An 18453-nucleotide genomic window follows, 5' to 3' on the forward strand; every position below is an offset into this window, starting at 1 on the left:
GATGGATCAATTCTTGGTGAGGCAAAGGAATCTGTAGTTAGCTGGGGTAGATGGGAATGTGGAATTTAAAACACAAACAAATCAGCCATAATCTTATTGATAGCAGAGGAGGTTTGGGACCTCTTCTGCTCCTAATTCAGATGCTGTACAAATGCAGTGTTGTTATTCCTATTTTTTATTTTCTGGGTGTGTTTTTTTTTTCTATTTTCCTTGATAGGAGCAATTAGAAAATACTTCCCATTATAAAGATACAATTAAAAGGAGGCTACAAAATACACAAGCCATTGCTCAAGATGAAAATGTTGAATTTTTAACACTGTTCCAAGCAAATATACACTATCATGGGAAAGTGAGAAAAAGTCTACCCTTAGCGTAGGCTACTGGAGACTCCATTTCACTCATTTTAAAGCACTGAATCGTTAGCATGCAAGACATACGGTTGAATAGCAAAATGTTGTGCACAGATCTCAAACACTGAGAATTTATTGACACATTCTGAAGATCACACTTCTCAGCTGAGGGAACTTTACATTTTATTGTAATTCACTGAGAATTTCGCCCTGATAATGACACAGATGCAATGGCTATGAGGATCCCATGTCTGATTTTGGCTGGAAAAATGAAAGATGGCACCTGGTGTCAATATCTCAGTGATGAAGGAATGAAAGGAGGCACATGGGGAAATTGAGATGTACTGCAGGCAGTACCTATTGCAACATAACCCTTCATAAAAATAGCTTTGGGGAGGGAGGGGGAGATGGATAAACGAGAAAACGATAGATCACTGATAAAAAAAAAAATCAAAATATAGAAACTTCACGCTCAATAAAGCTGCGACCTTACCACACCATGAAGGTGCAAACATTGGTAAATCAACAAGCTAACTTCCAGACAGTTCTGGTAAAAAGTCTTTCACTTCAAATACTTAATCAGATTAAAATTTTTTAACATTGATAAAAGACAAGATTCTAATTTTGCAGCTACTATACTGAGACAAAGAGATTGCCAGATTTGAGAAAAGTAACAACTAGTACGGTGACATTTCCTCTATGATTGACAGCTGAATGCTCTCCCTGTCAGGGCCAAACACTATCTATGTGTTGAGTGTACTGTTACTTCCAGCTGTCCTGTTACACAGCTGTTGGAATGTCAAGACATTATCCCTGGCATTTCACTTCAGAAGCTTCATGGTAATTGATACAGTTTGAAAAACCATACAGATGATTTTGTCCACAAATGCTAACCTTCATCAAGAACTGCAATCTGAATGGATTGAAGAAGGATGTCATGAAAGAATCTAGACCTAACAGCAAATCTTGAGAGAAAAACAGGCACTGGAAAAAGATGACAGGTGATCCAGGATAATTTTAGTTAAAAGGCTCAAAGTCATCTGAAATTCCTCCATTAAGAGTACAAAGAAAGACAAAGTCAGGATGGCAAATGGATGACAACCTGAGTGTTACCCTGCTTCGCAATGTACCAAACTCATATTTACTTTTTTGTTTCTCATTAGAACAGGGAGAACGAAGAAGTAGTTCAATACATAAGCCATTCCCAGACCTTTATCAATGCAACTCTATAGCCAGTTGCTCAGAAGTAACATTGATAAAGGCAGACTATTTATCTTCAGACTTCCCACATTGGATATTTTCTCAGACAGTTCAGCCAAGACAGGAAACATGAAAAATTGTTATCCAACCACTCAACAGGACAGCAAACTGAAGTGCTGTCACCAAACACATTATTGAGCAAATTAATTTTCATTGTCTCAAATTAATCCTTTGACTTTCTCAAATCTCTACAAAAGAAAACTTCCTGACACAGAGTATCATATACTCGGCAAGCGTTGCAATGAATTTCTGGGTCACTGAACAGCTGATTAGCAACACCTCTTCAATAAGTCATGCACCAAGCATCTAAAGCACGTTGCACTGTATCCAAATAAGGTCATTGTCAAAGCACTACCAGTGCAACAAAAGACACCACCTCCCAGCTCCGACAGGTAGCAACCCATTGGCTAGCACTGCAGCACACATCACCACCGACAGTCAGTTTCCAGTGTAATCAATTACCCAAGCTACTCAGGAAGGTTCACTGACATCCATAAAGGTACAATCTATATTTAGATACAAATGGGATGGAAAAAATGTATCTCTGCATTACTGAAACATGCAATGTCATATCCAAAAAACCATTTCAAAAATTAAAGTAGAATTTCAAAATGTTCAATTTTCAGCCACACAGATAATTTGAAGAGACAAAGCAAAACTGTACTTACTGTAGTCTACGTCAGCCATTATTAAAACATTCAGGAATTTTATCCCATTCCTTTCTCAGTCATAAGATGTAAGTGATTTGCCACAGTGTGACATCCACAAAAGTTCTTAACAAATCTCGGTTTACCATTTTACTTTCAAAGTAATTACAATCCTGATAACTCAGGTATTGGAAAGCAGAAATAACAACTGAAGTGATTCATTCTCAGTGTTCCCTGGCAGATTTAAGTATAAACTTTAGACTCTATTTTGAAGATTTGAAATACTTAACCAAGCAAGGAAAAGATTCACTGTCTCTCATTTGCTCATTCTGAACTTCCGTCTATAATTCATCACAATTACATCTACATGCTGAATTTGTCCACTCATTATACTGGATTCTTTGTACCAGGAGGCAGTCACACATCTTAGGACAGAGTGACCTGATCAGGGACAGGTGGGTGTTACTGCAAGTGAAGCAGTAAGAGGAGCCGGTTAAGGGATGCAAGAGTGTCAGTCTCTGCAATTATCCAGCAGGTTTAAGGTTCTCACTTGTTTAGATGAGAGTCTCTGACATACTATAAGGTAACCAGCGTGTCTGGCCGTGTTGTGTCTTCTTCTTGTGGTCCGTCACAGAGGTATCCAAAAAGCACAATCCGCTGTTACCTCCGCAACAGACCACAACAAGACACCACAACACGGCCAGACACACTCGTCACCCTGCTGTACATCAGACACATATCAGAAATGACAAGACTACTTGAACCCCTAGGTATCAGGTAGCCCACAAACCAGCAATCACCCTGCAACAGCTACTGACAAACATAAAAGGATCCCATACCCCCAACCAATAAAAGCCAATGTAATATGCAAATTACCATGCAAGGACTGAGAAACATTACATAGGCCAAACTGGAAGAAAACTGACAATAAGGATACACAAACACCAACTAGCTACCAAGAGACATAACCAATTCTTACTGGTCTCACTACACAGGGACAAAGAAGGACACAAATTCGACTGGGACAACACTTCCATAACAGCACGAGCCAAACAGAGACATGCCAGGGAATTCCTGGAGGCCTGGCATTCCAACTGGAGCTCCATCAACCAACACATTGAACTGGACCCAATGTACAAACCACTGAGAAACAGAACCACAAGTGATGCCAACCACTCCAGCAAACTGAGACATATAAATAACAAGCAGGACAGAACACCAACGCTTCACCAGAGGCACACTGGCAATTGTTACCTAGCAGGGTGACAAAACATCTGCAACTAAACACACCAGCTCAACAAGCAAGTCTACAACCTCATCCACAACCCAAGCTGCAAATCTTGTCAAAAAAAAAACTTTAAATCTCTGGATTATTAGCTCAGCTACATGTAAATTGGCATCAGGCAAATAAGTTTAGAGATGAATAAACGGCAGAAAGACTAATGTGGGAGAAGTGGGTTCCAATTCTTGGTGCACTGCCACCAATACTGGGCAAAGTGAGACCTGGGATGTCTTCACCTGAACTGTTCTGGGCCTGTGTTCTTGAAACTGAATAACGATAGAAGTAGAATAGTTTTAAACCAAGTAGTAATACTGACTAGAAAAAGCAGGTGGGGAAAAGGTAGTCTGGATGAGGAATTCATTGAAAGTTTTTGGCACAATTTCTTAGATCAGCATGTTGTGGCACCAAATAGACAGCAAGCTATATCAGTCAGGGTTTTGACGAAGATAGGATTACTGACAATAAACAGCAACTGTATGTAACATTCAATCATATTAAAGGGACAGACCTGTGGGGCCAAGACTACCATTTTGAATTTAAACAAGGGCAATATGAGAGCAGGAAAAACTTAGCTGCAAAAGTGAACTGACAATTTAGGTTAAGAGTCAGGTCAAGAGAGATACAGTGGCAATCTTTTAAGAATGTATTCCATAAAGCGCAGAATAGCTGTATTCCAACAAATCAGAAAAATTCCAAGGGACAGACCAGCCATATGTGGTTAACTAAAAAAAAGTCAAAAAGTCAAAGATAGTGTCAAACTCAAAGAAAAAAAGTTACTAAAAGACTAATGAGGGGGGAATAATTTGTGTATGAGAGAGAATGTTCGCCAAAAATGTAAAAACAGATAGGAAAAGTTTCTTCAGACACCAAAAAGGTTTTTCTAAAAAATTGGTCCAATAGAAAATGAATCTGGGAAAGTAGTAATGAAGAATAAAGTGATGGCAGACAAATTAAACAAATATTAGGCATCAGTCTTCATTAGAGAGCATACAAGTAAGATCAGGAAATAGCCATAAACCAAGAATGAGGGAGAAGCTCAAGAAAATTACAATTATCAGGGAAGTAACACTGAGTAAATTGTTGGGCTTAAAAGAAGCAATTAGTGAAACAGTTGATGAGTTACCAAAACTCATTAGATTTGGGACGGTTCCTTTAGATTAGTTATTTTCCAATTTAACTCTTTTATTCAAAAAAATAGAGGCAGGCAGAAAGAAGGAAACTACAGGCCAGTTGGCTTAACATCTACCACAGGGAATATGTTAGAAACTATTATTATTATTAAAGATTTTTATTAAATACTGCTCACTGTATTTATGGAAAGATGTTAATGCAGCGGAAGCAGTTCAGAGAAGGCTTACTGGACTACTACCTGGAATGAGAGGATTATCTTATGAGGAAAGACTAGACAGGCTAGACCTGCATCCTCCAGAGTTCAGAGAAACAGAGACGATTTCATTGAAACATCTAAGGTCTTGATAGGACTTGATCCAGTGGATGTTGGAAAAGAGGTTTTCATTTGTGGGGCACATTCTAGACCTAAATGGTCTCAGTTTAAAAATAAGGGGTTACCTGTTTAAAACAGTTGAGGATTTCGTTTTTCTCCAAAGGGTTGATAGTCTTTGGAATTTCCATCCTCAAAAAAAAGGTACTGGCTGCAGTCTTTAAATATTTAAAGGCAGAGCTTGATACATTCTTGATGACCAATGAGATGAAAGATTATCAGGGGTATGCAGGAAAGAAGAGTGGAGGTTAAGGTCAAATAAGCCATCATCTTATTGAATGGTGGAATAGACTTAAGGGCAGAAAGGCCTACTCTTGTTCCTTGTTCGTTGGTTATGGAGAACAGGGGTATTCTCAGTGCTTTAGTTATACCTCCAATCAGCATAACCAAAAGAAAACAAAAATGGAACATTTATCTTCTCTACTGTTTGAGAGATTTATGCACACATTTCCTATCCATTTTCCTTCATTGCTTTTTAAACATTTTTACAATGTTCTGCTGACACAATATGTGCTTTATAAAGGCAATTCAATCATTTTAACACCTTCCAAGAAAAACTGCAAAGACATTACATTTCCTTGAAAAAATTTCACATTTGAAACAAATGTTATGCCTACTCACAAAAAGATACAATGTGACGATCAACAGTGAAATGCCAGAAAAACAAAATATTCAGGAGAACAATCAAAACAATTTCTTTTGTTCTAAACTTGAATTTCACTATGGTTAATCACTGTCCAATACCATGAACAATTAACCTTCCTGGTACTAAGGTCTGATTGACACTGGGATGCAAATGAATTTTCGGTACTAAAAAAAAATTCTTTGATGTGGCTTTGAACACATTAAAATGGCCTGGTCCCCTTTGAAACTTGCAAGAAAAACTGCATTTTAAATTACATGCATGATATTATAAAATCAAACAGACAATGTTTCCGAATTTCCTACACGTCAAGATGAATTCTCTCTCTTACATATACCAAATCGCTGGCACTCTTACGTCTTAACATTATGGAAAATTACTTGAACACCACTTCGCTTGATAAAATTAAGAGGCTTTAAACGCGATAACTTGAATGTTTTCCGCTGGATGAGCTAAATTGACAAAATAGTCACATTGCCCAAAGATCATTAATCAATGGCATTGAATCCAAAGAAAGATTAGACTCAGAGTTTCAGGACTGTAATATATCAAGAACAAAAACAAAGTTGCTGGAAAAGCTCAGCAGGTCTGGCAGCATTTGTGAAGGTAAAAACAGAGTTAACGTTTCGGGTCTGGTGACCCTTCCTCAGAACTGCCCAATGCGGAGCTTTTCCAGCAACTTTGTTTTTGTTCCTGATCTACAGTTCTTTTGGTTTTTATTTTGTAATACATCAAGTTCATTCATTGAGTTTCCTAATGCATTCTAACACTGACACAATGTTTGAAGTTCAGGTTTATCTCAAGTGCTCAACAGCCATCTACTTGTTTCAGTGCATTTTCAAAAATCAGAAGAGAGAAGACATATGTACAAGTAATAATAATGGGCAATATTTTTAAATCTGTCACTGATGAGATGAAATTTTATCAACAAATCAGTGATATAAATTCTGAACTTTTACTAAGTCAGAAAATCACTAAAATTGCAACACGTTCTATCTTAAAGAGAACCATTCATTGAATGAATATACAAAATGTGAATCAACGAGCATGAAATATCCAAATATCTCTCAGTCAATTGCTGTCTATGTCAGAAAACTGAAAACAAGCACTGCTTCTCAGAAATGACACAGTAACTAATGATCACATCGTACTACACATGTTCTTATGATACATCATTTTGAGATGTAGTCTCAGAAATAGCAAAGTCAATGGTAATTACATAAATCACATTTAATGTAAAATTCAAGATGTTAGCCTTTAAAATCTTGACCTTTCATTATATTAATCTTCAAAAAAAAACAGACGACTATCATGGAAATGTACTTCAAATTGCATATTCCACATAAATTAAACATGAACCCCCAAGCCTAGAAAACTGCAAGCAAAAGGTCACTGAAATAGTTATTTCCCCTTCTTAAATTTTTCTCATCTTGAAGAATTTGCATTCCAACATGAAGCACCACTTCAAACAAGATTACAATGTTATATTGTAAAGTGCTGCTTATCTTGCAAATTTATGTTAAAGTGCAATGAATACAAAGGTAACATTTTCACTAGACAATGAACAATTTAAAAGATGTGTATTGCCATCTTACCTGTGACAGAGATCTTCAAATTTGCTTCCAAAGGCCTGTTATTGTCTAGGTCTTGGCTTAATTTAAGCTGGCCAGTGTTTTGATCCAAAATCAAAAGATTAAGCTCATTGCCCTCTATAAAGGTGTAAAAAAGGCGATCTGATACATCTGGATCATATGCTGGAATCTTCCCTATCACGCCAGAAGGAAAGCTATTTGATTTGTTGGTCACATAGTTGTTAAAAATGATCTCAAAATTCCTAAGCACTGGAGCATTGTCATTTTTATCAACGAGTCGGATATGTATTGTGGCTCGATTGACCAGAGGTGCTGAAGTGGCCTGGACCACAATTACATATTCAGTTTTGGTTTCATAATCCAAGTCTGTAAGGGCAATGAGATCCCCAGTAAACATATCCAATTGGAACACCTCAGGAATGTTTCCTTCCACAATCTGATACATGATTTGTGCATTTGTTCCCTCATCAGGATCTGTTGCTGTGATCCTGGCCACTGATGAGCCGACAGGACTGTTTTCTTCAATGTAAATATCAAATTCATCCTTCTCAAAAGCAGGAGCATTGTCATTTACATCAAGCACAGTGATATGGACATTCACAGATGCCTTAAGTGGTGGGTTACCTTTATCTACAGCAAAGGCTCTCAAGGTATAGACTGGCACGTTTTCTCTATCTAACTTTCTACCAGTTCGAATAATTCCCGATGAGGGCTCTATGTAGAAATCCCCATCTCCATCATCACCACCATGGAATGTATAAAACACTCTTCCATTAAGTCCAGAATCCCGATCTGTGGCTGAAATCTGTAGGACACTAGTAGACAAAGGGACATCCTCATATACTGTGCCTTGGTACAAATCTCGCACAAATTGAGGGTTGTTATCATTAGCATCATTAACCAGGATTTCAACATACGTAGTATCAGATTTCTGTGGAATGCCATTGTCTCTTGCTGTTATTGCCAATGTGTATGATGCCTGGTCTTCATAGTCCAGCTCCATTTGTGTGGTTATGGTTCCAGTGTCAGGGTTAATTTTAAACTGTGGAAAGTTGTCTTCCATGATATAAGTTATCCTGGCATTCTCCCCTGTATCTTCATCAGACGCACTGATAATCACCACTGTTGTTCCAACAGGTTTGTCCTCATTGATGCTGAGTGTATAATGTGAGCTCTGGAATACTGGTCTGTGCGTGTTAGCATCAGTGACATTGATATAGACCTGGACTGTGTCCAACCGAGTTCCATCAGATGCTGTAACTGTAAGAACATACTGCCTTTCCTGCTTGTAATCTAGGGGCAAAGCTAAAGTGATTAGTCCACCACCACTTTGGCTGGTTATTGAAAATCGATTTCTTGTGTTGCCACTTGATATCTGATACGTAACCACACTGTTAACATCCCTATCAATCGCTGTAACAGTCAACACACTGCTCCCCACAGGTGCATCTTCATTCAATCTTAGATAATAAACCCTCTCAGTAAAGGTAGGATTGTTATCATTTACATCCAACACAGTAATGCTGATACCAGCCGAGGAGGTCATGGATGGAATTCCATTATCTCTAGCTTCTACAGCAAAAGTGTAAAATTCAGTCATCTCTCTATCCAATTCCATAGCAACTGTTATCCATCCTGTATTGTTACCTATAACAAGTGGGAAATCTGGAGGAGTATCTACCAGTCTATACTCCAAACGAGCATTGTTGCCAGAGTCAGCATCAATAGCCTGGATGTGAATGACAGAATATCCGATAGCCACATTCTCCAACACTGTGGCCTGAAAAGGTGTGCTTACAAATATTGGAGCATTGTCATTCACATCAATCACTTGTATCATGACCAAGCCAGTACCATTAATTAAGGGTGGCCTTCCACCATCTTGGGCTTTAATGCGAAGGGTGTATTCTCTGGTTGTCTCATAATCCAATGGGTTGATGATATCAATGTTGCCATTTACAGAATCAATGTAGAACTGACCTTTTATATTTCCACTCACTATGCTGTAGTGAATTACAGCATTGTTCCCTTTATCTCGATCAGTAGCTTTGACCTGCAGGATTTTAGTGTTTACAGAAACATCTTCAGGCACTTGGACAACATACCGCTTTTCACTGAATTGAGGGAAATTGTCATTCTCATCCTCCACAGTTATATAAACAGTTGCTGTGGCGCTCAGAGGACCAGGGTCTTTTCCTTGATCGTTTGCCTCCACTATTAAGTGGTATTCAGATAAAACTTCCCGGTCTATGACTCCTCTGGTCCTTACAATCCCAGATTTGCTGTCAATCTCAAAGACAGAGTTATTTCCTTTATTGTTGACAATACGGTACAGCATGTTGGCATTGGAAGGTGCATCACTATCTGTTGCTCGAATGGTCAGCACCTCGTAACCCACCTCCACATTCTCCCGAATTACTTCCCTGTACTCAGATAGTTCAAAGAGCGGTGCATGGTCATTGGTGTCACTGACAGTCACAGTAAGGGTGGCAGCAGCCATTCGACGTGGTGTTCCATGATCATATGCAGTAACTTTAAAACAAAACAGGTAAAAATGATATAAAGGTCGTGCTGGCAACATAGTAAAGTCCTCAACAATACAGCAAACCATACTACAATGCAGTTGTGAAGTGCTGCTTATAGGTCAGCCAATTAAGCAAAGGTCAGGAATCAATTGTAGTACCTTCTGGTCTCAGTAGTTTAGCACCTCTGTACATATTGTATTTAATTGTAGCAACGTTAGGGAACTACTTAGTAATACATAAGGGTCAAATCAAATACTTCTTCAATAGATGTACAGGCATCTTCACACCACAGAAGTGCCTTATGCTGTAAACACAAGCTATTGAAAATGTCTTAACTACATTCCTTCTCCAGGTAACAAGCCATTCCCATGTCTTTACTAATGCAGCTCACTGCATTTCTTATAGTGTATCATAACATTACTCCTTCCAAATTCAACCCCCCAAACCTCTGTCGCTCTTCGACAATTATTTTCTGCTTTCAGTAGTGGTTAATTGTGGGAGCAGGTGGCTTTAATAATGAGACACTGCCCTTTCTGACCACACCTCACTGATGCCCCATTCAAGCTGAAAATGCTATCTACATCAGGACCAGCAATCACTGGGAGCAGCAGTACCACGTCAAAGGTCCAGACAGGTACCAGTGGAAAACTAAATTTCTTGGGTCGACAGTATGGAGATATTATGGGAAAATGGAGGAAAGGCAGGTGTGTGGCTTTTAGGGGCTACCCCTCCCTACTCAGATTCAAAAGCCCCCTCATCCATGATCATCCCCACAATGGCAGGAAATTGAAGCCTCATGATCCCTACAGGCAGGCCATCCTGCTTTGCCAGTTGGAAAGGCTACAACTTTGTTCACTTTTCTCAACTGCTGGAAACAGTCAATGGCAGGTTGAGGCCCTTAAAATGACAGTTATTTGACTGTATCTCCCTGCCAACAGACCCCATTATTTGCCCTTCTCACCACTTCTACAGAAATGAACACTCTGCCCTTCAGCTCTGCTTGTCACAGCTCAGAATAGTGAGTGACTGTAAGTGCCAGTTTAACACAGCTTTTATGACAGAGTTATGGCTTTGAACTGACTCCATGATTTAAAAAACATGATTGAGAATAAGTATTGCATTTCCAGAGATGCAGTCTTCCGGAAGATACAGAGGTACAATCTCTCTCATCACAGTAAAGATACAATGGTACTTTTCAAATAAGATCAAGTCAATCAGCTGTGCTAATCAACATTTTCGCAATCTGCAAACTGTCTGCCACTTAAGTTTACAAAACAAGTTATTGCAATTCAAAAAGAATTCAAGTGAAATGCTTTTAGTCATTTCTCATATTGGATAAAGTGAAAGTCTCTCCACTTTGATACATTGGGAAGTTTCAGCAATAAGCCTGTGATGTCCTTCAATTCTATGACATGGACTGATGGAATTCCATGATCTGTACCATAGCAACACCCAAACTGAGGTTTAAACTGCTATTGTGAATATTTATTCCAAATGGTACATGTTTTTATATAGCCCGATTTCAAAGCCACAGAGAAATGGCCATGAATGGCCCATGCCTCCTGAACTCCTATTGCCTTACTATTTCTCTTTCTAATGATAATCATCTCTTTAAAAAGAAACTTAATTCCTCTGTGACATGGTGAATCATCTCACCGACTTCTCACACTACTTTTTGTTCAGTGTACATTTCTGTCCCTGTTCCCTCTTAGGCGTAACGTACCCTGAAACATGCTATATTAAAAAAAAATTTAAGTAAATACCAGCTGTCATCAGTTATTTAATAAAATATTTACAATTCAAATAAAACTTAATTAATTCTAAGAGGTTTTAATAAAAATGTCTAGGGCTTTTCACCACACATTCCTGTATGTCTGGAGATATTATTGGCACAAGGTCATTTTTGGGTTACCAGGCAGCAGCCAAAATAATGCATCAGGACTGAGTAATGATTTTCTTTTGCATTAGTGGTAATTGCCGCAATTTAGTGGATACCAAACACGTATACAGAGAAGCACACATTGTTTCAAAAGCACATAGAAAAGCTACATGCAAACACAGGTATATGGCTACTGAATTAAGTGACAATAACTGAAAAGTAAAAGGAATGTGAAACCATGATTTTAAAATAAAATGTAATTAATCACAAACTTTCACACCAGAGGTGAATCAAATACAGTGAGAGACCAAACATAAATACATCAGTTTCAACCATACAGGTAGATCACAATAGTAATCGGCCATACAAAGGTGAACAAATAAAGCTAGAATCTGGGAGGAGATTGAAAGAGGGGTCATTGGGGCTGATAAAATCAATATCTCATTTATTTGTTTTGGTGATTCAGGTATGATCAAAACTTTTGTGAGAATTCTTCCCTAATGAATACCTTGACTCACATGCTCTTCCTGCTCTTTGTATTCTCACTGATGTGAAATAACACTCCTTCTATTACTCAAAAACATAAACTGAAAACTGGTCTCCTTGTCTCACCTTCCCTTTTTTGTTCTTGCAAGGTTTAAAGTTTTTTAAAATTCAAATTTGGGATCCCTTATCACTAGCCCTGGAACTGTTTCACTTTGATTCTCTGGGCCATCACTTTTTCACTTGCTTGCTTATGGGATGACAGGATCACTGGTTGGGCCAGCATTTATTGCCCATCCCTGGTCACTTTTGAGAACGTTGTGGTCAGCTGCCTTCTTGAAAACTGTCCAGGTGCACCTACAATTCCATTAGCAAGGAAATTCCAGGATTTTTACATGGCTTGAGTGTTGCCAGGTTGCTACATTTTCATAAGACTTCTGCAAGGAAAAGCATCTTTAAAAATTTCTACCTTGGCACTATTATATCCAAAATAACACACAGATTTGAAAAAAGAGTGGAAATAGTTAGACATAGGATAAAGCTGCATTGTTTAAAACATGTATATTGCAATGTAAAAGAATTTTTGCATTGTTTGCAATTTATGAAATACCACCCATACAGCAATAAATACATAGCCTGTGATTTCACTCTCCATCCTGTCATAAAAACGCATGACAGTTCATTTTCTCACACTGCCACAGAAAATGAACAAAGTAGAAAACATTGAAATAAACATTACTGTATACAGATTGCAGTTTGTCATCTTCTGTGATACGTACATCGGATTGTGCCATAAAGTCTATTCCACTTTGTGATAGAACCAGACCATCATGACAGAATTTAAGTGGCAAGTTAATACTAGATAATAGTCTAGTATTATTGCTTTTTCAAACTTAAATAAGTAAAACGGTTAGCATGAAACATGACACTGCCTGAAACTTAGCATGTACTTGAGGCACATAATTCTTGCTAGTTTCACCATCAGGCAATACTGTTTAATTCTGATCTTGGTGCTGCAATTAGTTTTGATTGTTTCCTGAATAGGGGTGAATAATCTATTACATTGAAACATAACTACTGGTCAATGGGAGTGCATTTCTTCTACAGTGTGTCTTTAGAAAGATTCTCTGACGCAGCTCACTAGGGTCATTGACAACAACATGGAAGATCAAATATGTTGTTTCCACGGTCATTACTTGTTTATATAAATCTTACAAGATACTGACAAATTAGTTAACTCTCAAATATTAATTGATGGCTCCGAATTCATAAGATTACACTGATGTTGTGGAAGCATGTTTTCTTCCTAATAGAATACAATAAAATTTACAAATGACAATCACATAATAATGAAATTCAGTCATGATTTCATTTGAAAATAATTGACAAATCATAGTTTTGTCCCTTATTCCATTTTAAGACTGTAACAGTTTGATTACTGAGAAAAAAATTTCAAGCCTGCATTGTTGGATCTGAAGAAATTGATCTATCATGCATTTATTTTTGATCTTGATAATCCTGTTAGGAAATGTACACCATCACAGAATTACATAGCACAGAAGGAGGTTGTTTGGTCCATCATACCTGTTCTTTGATAGAGCTATCCCATTGGTCTGCTATTCCCTGTTTCGTCTGTAGGCAGCTTATATTACTTTCTCAAAAAATTATCCAATTTGCTTTTGAAATTATTGAATCTGCTCCTAACAACTCCTTTGTGCAGTGTATTCCAGATTATAACAGCGCACAACATAAAAGGCCTTGCACGTGTCATCTAAGACTGTTTTGCCCATCACTTGAAACCTGTCTCCTTTGATGTAGCAATGACAGAATGTTAAACAAGCAGTTGGTCCTCATCTGAGCTTCAAAATTCTTCAAGAATTCAAACACATCTCTCATGCTTCTCTGCTCTGAGAATGCCACTAGTTTCTCGAGTTAATGGTTTTATATATTAAGAGATGGCCCTTATTTTGAAAGTTTAAACGTTGGTGCAGACTTCACTCCTACCAGTATCTTGTAGTCAAAGGCTTGCAATCCCACCATGGTTATAACATGAAGTGATAACATCCTTCTAACAGCTAATATTAAGTTTACAATTCTAGTGAAAAGATTAATGATATTTTCCAAGTGACAAAATCAATGTCAAACTGTGCCAGCTGCATTACACAATTTCTGCACAAGTTGCCAAACTGATGAACAATGCCACTTCCATTCTATTTCTGGATCAAAACGAAATGCCAGACCATTTTTTATCTTGAAGGGTTTGTGTAAAATACTGCAACAGCACTCACTGCTTACGTTAATACAAAATGCAAGATACTTCTCGATCATACCAGTTGGAGAGAAATGAGAAGGCTGTTGTCTGTATCCCATCATGGCTTACTATTTCCAAGTTAGAAAGGTAAATGTTTAGAGGGGAAAAGAAAACTATTCGTAGTCCAGCTCAAAACTAACTGTATTCCCCTGTCGGGTGAACTGTGATGACTAATGTTAGTACATAAAATGCACACTTTTCAAATCAAACGTCAGCGCACGCATGACCAAGTTTTTTTTTAAACTGTAGGCTGCTCATCTGCTGCTGAAAGCTTCCGTCTTGCTTTTGTTATCTCCAACCTTGTTAATTTCAACACACTTTAGCTTGTCTCCCATTACCTGCCTGAACTCATTCCTCGTCCCAATCACTCCGGGTGCTCTGCTGCTCTACAGTGACGTCCAGTTAAGCAGCATCTTAAATATAAAGTTCATATCCTTGTTTTCAAATTGCTTCAGCTGCCCCCACCTCCTCCAGTGCTAGGAGTCTCGGAAATATCTGCGTTCCTATAATTCTGATCTTTTAAGAATTTCCAATGTAAATTGCTCCAACTCTGGAAGCAGGAGGAAAGTTCTTAGTTCTGGAAAATCCTCTGCAAAACGCTTCTAGTTCTTTTTCCCTCCTGGCCCATTTGTTTGGTCATGCTCCTCTGAAGCACCTTGGCTATTTCAGGACTTGGGTGCAACAGTTTATAAACATAGCTTGTTCTTGATGTATTGTGAGGGCATGGACCAGTTCAAGGAAAACAAGCGAACAATACTCGAGATGAAGATTATTTTAGAAATTCTCGAAAGCAAGATTTTAACTTTGGTAGAGTGAGATCTAAAAACTTTACGAAGACTAAGGTTTGAACTTTGGAAAACAAACATGAAACATACACACGGGCAGGAAAAAGAAAGAAATCAGAAGCTCACTTTTAAACACGTGGGTGTCCTTGGTCTCCCGGTCGAGTTGCTGTGAAGTGGTAACCGCTCCAGTGTCAGGATCAATTTGGAAGTAGTCACTGGACCTGCTATCAAACAGCGACTCCATGGTGTACTCCAGGCGCCCGGACTCCCCTTCATCGAGATCGTGGGCGCTCAGGACAATGACCCGGGTGCCTGCCGGCTCATTCTCGGGCACCGAGACCTGGTAGCTGGGCAGCTGGAACTGGGGACTGCGGTTGGTGCTCCTCTTGCGGCGGAGAGCCCGTGTCGTGTGACCGTACCGGAGAGCAGCCACCCGGACCCGGATCAGGAGGGGCTCGGGCTGCGGGTCTGAAGCCGGGCTCCGAGAGCACAGCAGCTCGGCGGTAGCTCCGGTGCCCAGGCAGTAATCCCCGGAGGCCAGGAGGTGGCCGGAGCGGAGCGGCGGAATCAGCAACAGGCGGCTGGAGTTGAGGCTGGTGCAGTGGGGGGAGACGGGCCGGAGCGAAGCGGGCACTACATCCCACACATTGAGCAGCAGCTGCCCTGCAGCTAGGCACGGGCCTCGGCCGGCTCCCGGCCCCAATAACACCAAGATCGAGAGCTCGGTGCCTGGCCTTTTCCGCCTGTACTTGATGTAACAGTCCTCCCCATGTACATAGACGGCGAGGCGGGCCCTGACGGTCAGTAGCCCCGTTGGCGCTGCCGCCTGGTACCGGAGATACAGAGGGAGCGGGTTCGCTGGCAGCAGCGAGCAGTCCAGCGGCTCTGTCTGCCTCAGCTCCCCGCTCTGGCTGCCCAGTTCCAGGCACCTGCTGAGCGGCCCGGGGGTCAGTGTACGGTCCAGCCGGTACAGCCAGGCGGCCTGACCCAGGGAGAGGTTGGCCAGCGGCGACGGCGGCTGCTGCTCTCCCTCGGGGCCCGCGTCCTCTCCCTGGGAAAGGTGTAGGCTCAGGCAGCTCATCATGGGGATGTGCAGCAAGAGAGTGAACAGGAGCGGACAGCGGGCAGACATGCTGCTGCCTTTCATTTCCCAAACTAAAAACTCTCTTATTCTCCTCAAACTTTACATCCTGGCTGCTCCCTCTCCCAGCCTCAGTGCATGGAATCCTTTACACTCCCTTATCTCTTTCCAGTTTTTTTTCCCTTTTCCCCCTACTTTTCCTTTCTACTTTTTCTACCTTTCCTTCTCTCTATCCACCCCCCCAACTTAATTTTCACCCCCGAACTCCACTTGTAATTTTTTTTTAGTTGGAACCCAATTTCATTTCAAGATGGCTCCGCCGTCCCGATTCTTATCAGCGTTAAAGTTGCTCCCGTTTCCCAAACTTTCAACCACACCACCACAACTGAGGCTCTCCCGAGTGAGCGGGGCGCCCAGGGGAAGAAGCAGGCGCCACCAGCAACAGCTACTCCCATCTCAGCGCATCAGGCGTCTTCCTTATGCACCCCCTAAGCAGCCAGCAAACCCCACTTCTCTCTCCCAATCTCTTGCTCTCTCTCTCTCTCTCTCTCTGGCTCATCTGTTGCCCCCTTCCTTCCTTCCTTTCCTCCCTCCCTCCCTCCGTTGCCGGGTCTCTGATCGATCAAACCACAGCAGCGTCTCCGATGCAACAAGGTGCCGTTCCTCTTCTGTGTCTCTGTCTTTGGCTCTTCAGGTGGGCTTGAAAGTCTCTGTCTTCCCCCCTAGACCCGCCTGCTGTAAGCCGGAGAAATGTTAAGGTACTGTACACATTTTACAACCTGCAAAACCCGGAGGTGTAGCGGGATCCACACAGCCGCCTCCAATAACTCCACCGCCACCAAATGGATTAAAAAAGACAACACAGTCACCATGTGACCCACTTGCCTAACTCCTGGGGAATTCTTAACCAACAAGTGGGCTCGGTACAGTTACTTTTATAAAAAAAAAGTCAAAGGACGAGAGTGAGAAAGGGAAAAAAAAGCAACAGATCCATTGCTTGAAAGGTGGGGAATTGCAGGTTGTTGCTATGGTGACTGGGTTTCAACAGGGAGGGACCCCAGGGGACATTTGTGGGCGTTTCATTCAGAAACAAAAGCGAAAAACGAACTGAGGATAAAAAAAATGCTGTGTGTAACCTGAAGCCACAGCGGCAAGGAGCGAGAGAATTCACTTGTTAGTAAACCAGCTCAGGCAGAAATGACGAGAGGAGCGCAAGCCATCCAGTTAATTCTGAACGAGAACCGTTCTCACTTTCATTCCTGATTTTAAAATTTGCATAACTTCGGTTATAGTCTGTTCAGCACAATTATTATATTCATTTTGCATGGGAAAGTTTGATTTTAATCAGCATGTGATTTTTTTCTCGTTTGCTTTGGAAATACCGGCTAGAATTCCAAGATTATATGAGTGAAAATAACAGGTGTTAACTTTGCTTTTTTTAAAAAAAATTCGGGCTGAAAGATGTACATTTTTGCAAATACTTATGAAAAATATACTACTTCTGAAAATTACCAAGTCTACTACGTTTGCTAAATCTTTTGATAAGATTCACTTTGTTAGTCAAATATTCTTTGTGATTCTCTCGCCGTTATAGATTGATTAGCAATTATTTGAATCTCCAATATGAAATTAAATGATGATGAATAATTGAAATAGCTCATAAATGGCGGGAACCTGAAGTGGGGTCTTTTTTAAAAACAGTCACTATGGTTTTTGGCCCTTGCCGCGCACGATCCAAAGGCGAATTAAAATCAGAAGCTCAATTTACCCGCGTTTCTCTTCCTCTGGCAATTCACAAAATGAAAAGCCGCTCTTCATAAATATTAACATAAAGGGGCGGGGAAGGGTGGGTGTTCAAGGACAGACGATAGACGCCAGGTAATCTTACTCTTAAAAGTATTTCTATGGTACCATTTCTGTTTTTCGTTTCTTTCAATTAGGACGGTTTCTGACTCACCACCTGGGGCAATGGTCAGTCAACGGTTCTATTAAAATTCTACTGGTTTTTGGTTCAGATTTGGTTTAATTTCTCCCAATCTATCTACGTTACAAGCGTCTGAACTCCAAAGATTGACCCTATGAGTTAAAGAGTATTTCAATGCACCTCTCTTTAA

At 40.2% G+C, this 18453-nt stretch overlaps 1 protein-coding gene across 3 annotated transcripts in view; it reads right to left on the bottom strand.

Annotated features, from left to right (window-relative positions):
• Positions 1-17844, bottom strand: part of celsr1a (cadherin EGF LAG seven-pass G-type receptor 1a) — a 306739-nt gene extending 288895 nt beyond the window's left edge. For all 3 annotated transcript variants that reach the window (XM_048610171.1, XM_048610170.1, XM_048610168.1), the window contains exons 1-2: positions 15385-17844; positions 7279-9807 (exon numbers count right to left, since the gene is read on the bottom strand). In XM_048610171.1, coding sequence (XP_048466128.1) covers positions 7279-9807; positions 15385-16405 — 3550 coding nt within the window. In that variant the 5' untranslated portion in view covers positions 16406-17844. The remainder of the gene's footprint in view (positions 1-7278; positions 9808-15384) is intronic.
• Between the last annotated feature and the right edge of the window lie 609 nt (positions 17845-18453).

The sequence above is a fragment of the Rhincodon typus genome, chromosome 22, assembly GCF_021869965.1.
Source record: "Rhincodon typus isolate 14 chromosome 22, sRhiTyp1.1, whole genome shotgun sequence".
NCBI lineage: Eukaryota > Metazoa > Chordata > Chondrichthyes > Orectolobiformes > Rhincodontidae > Rhincodon > Rhincodon typus.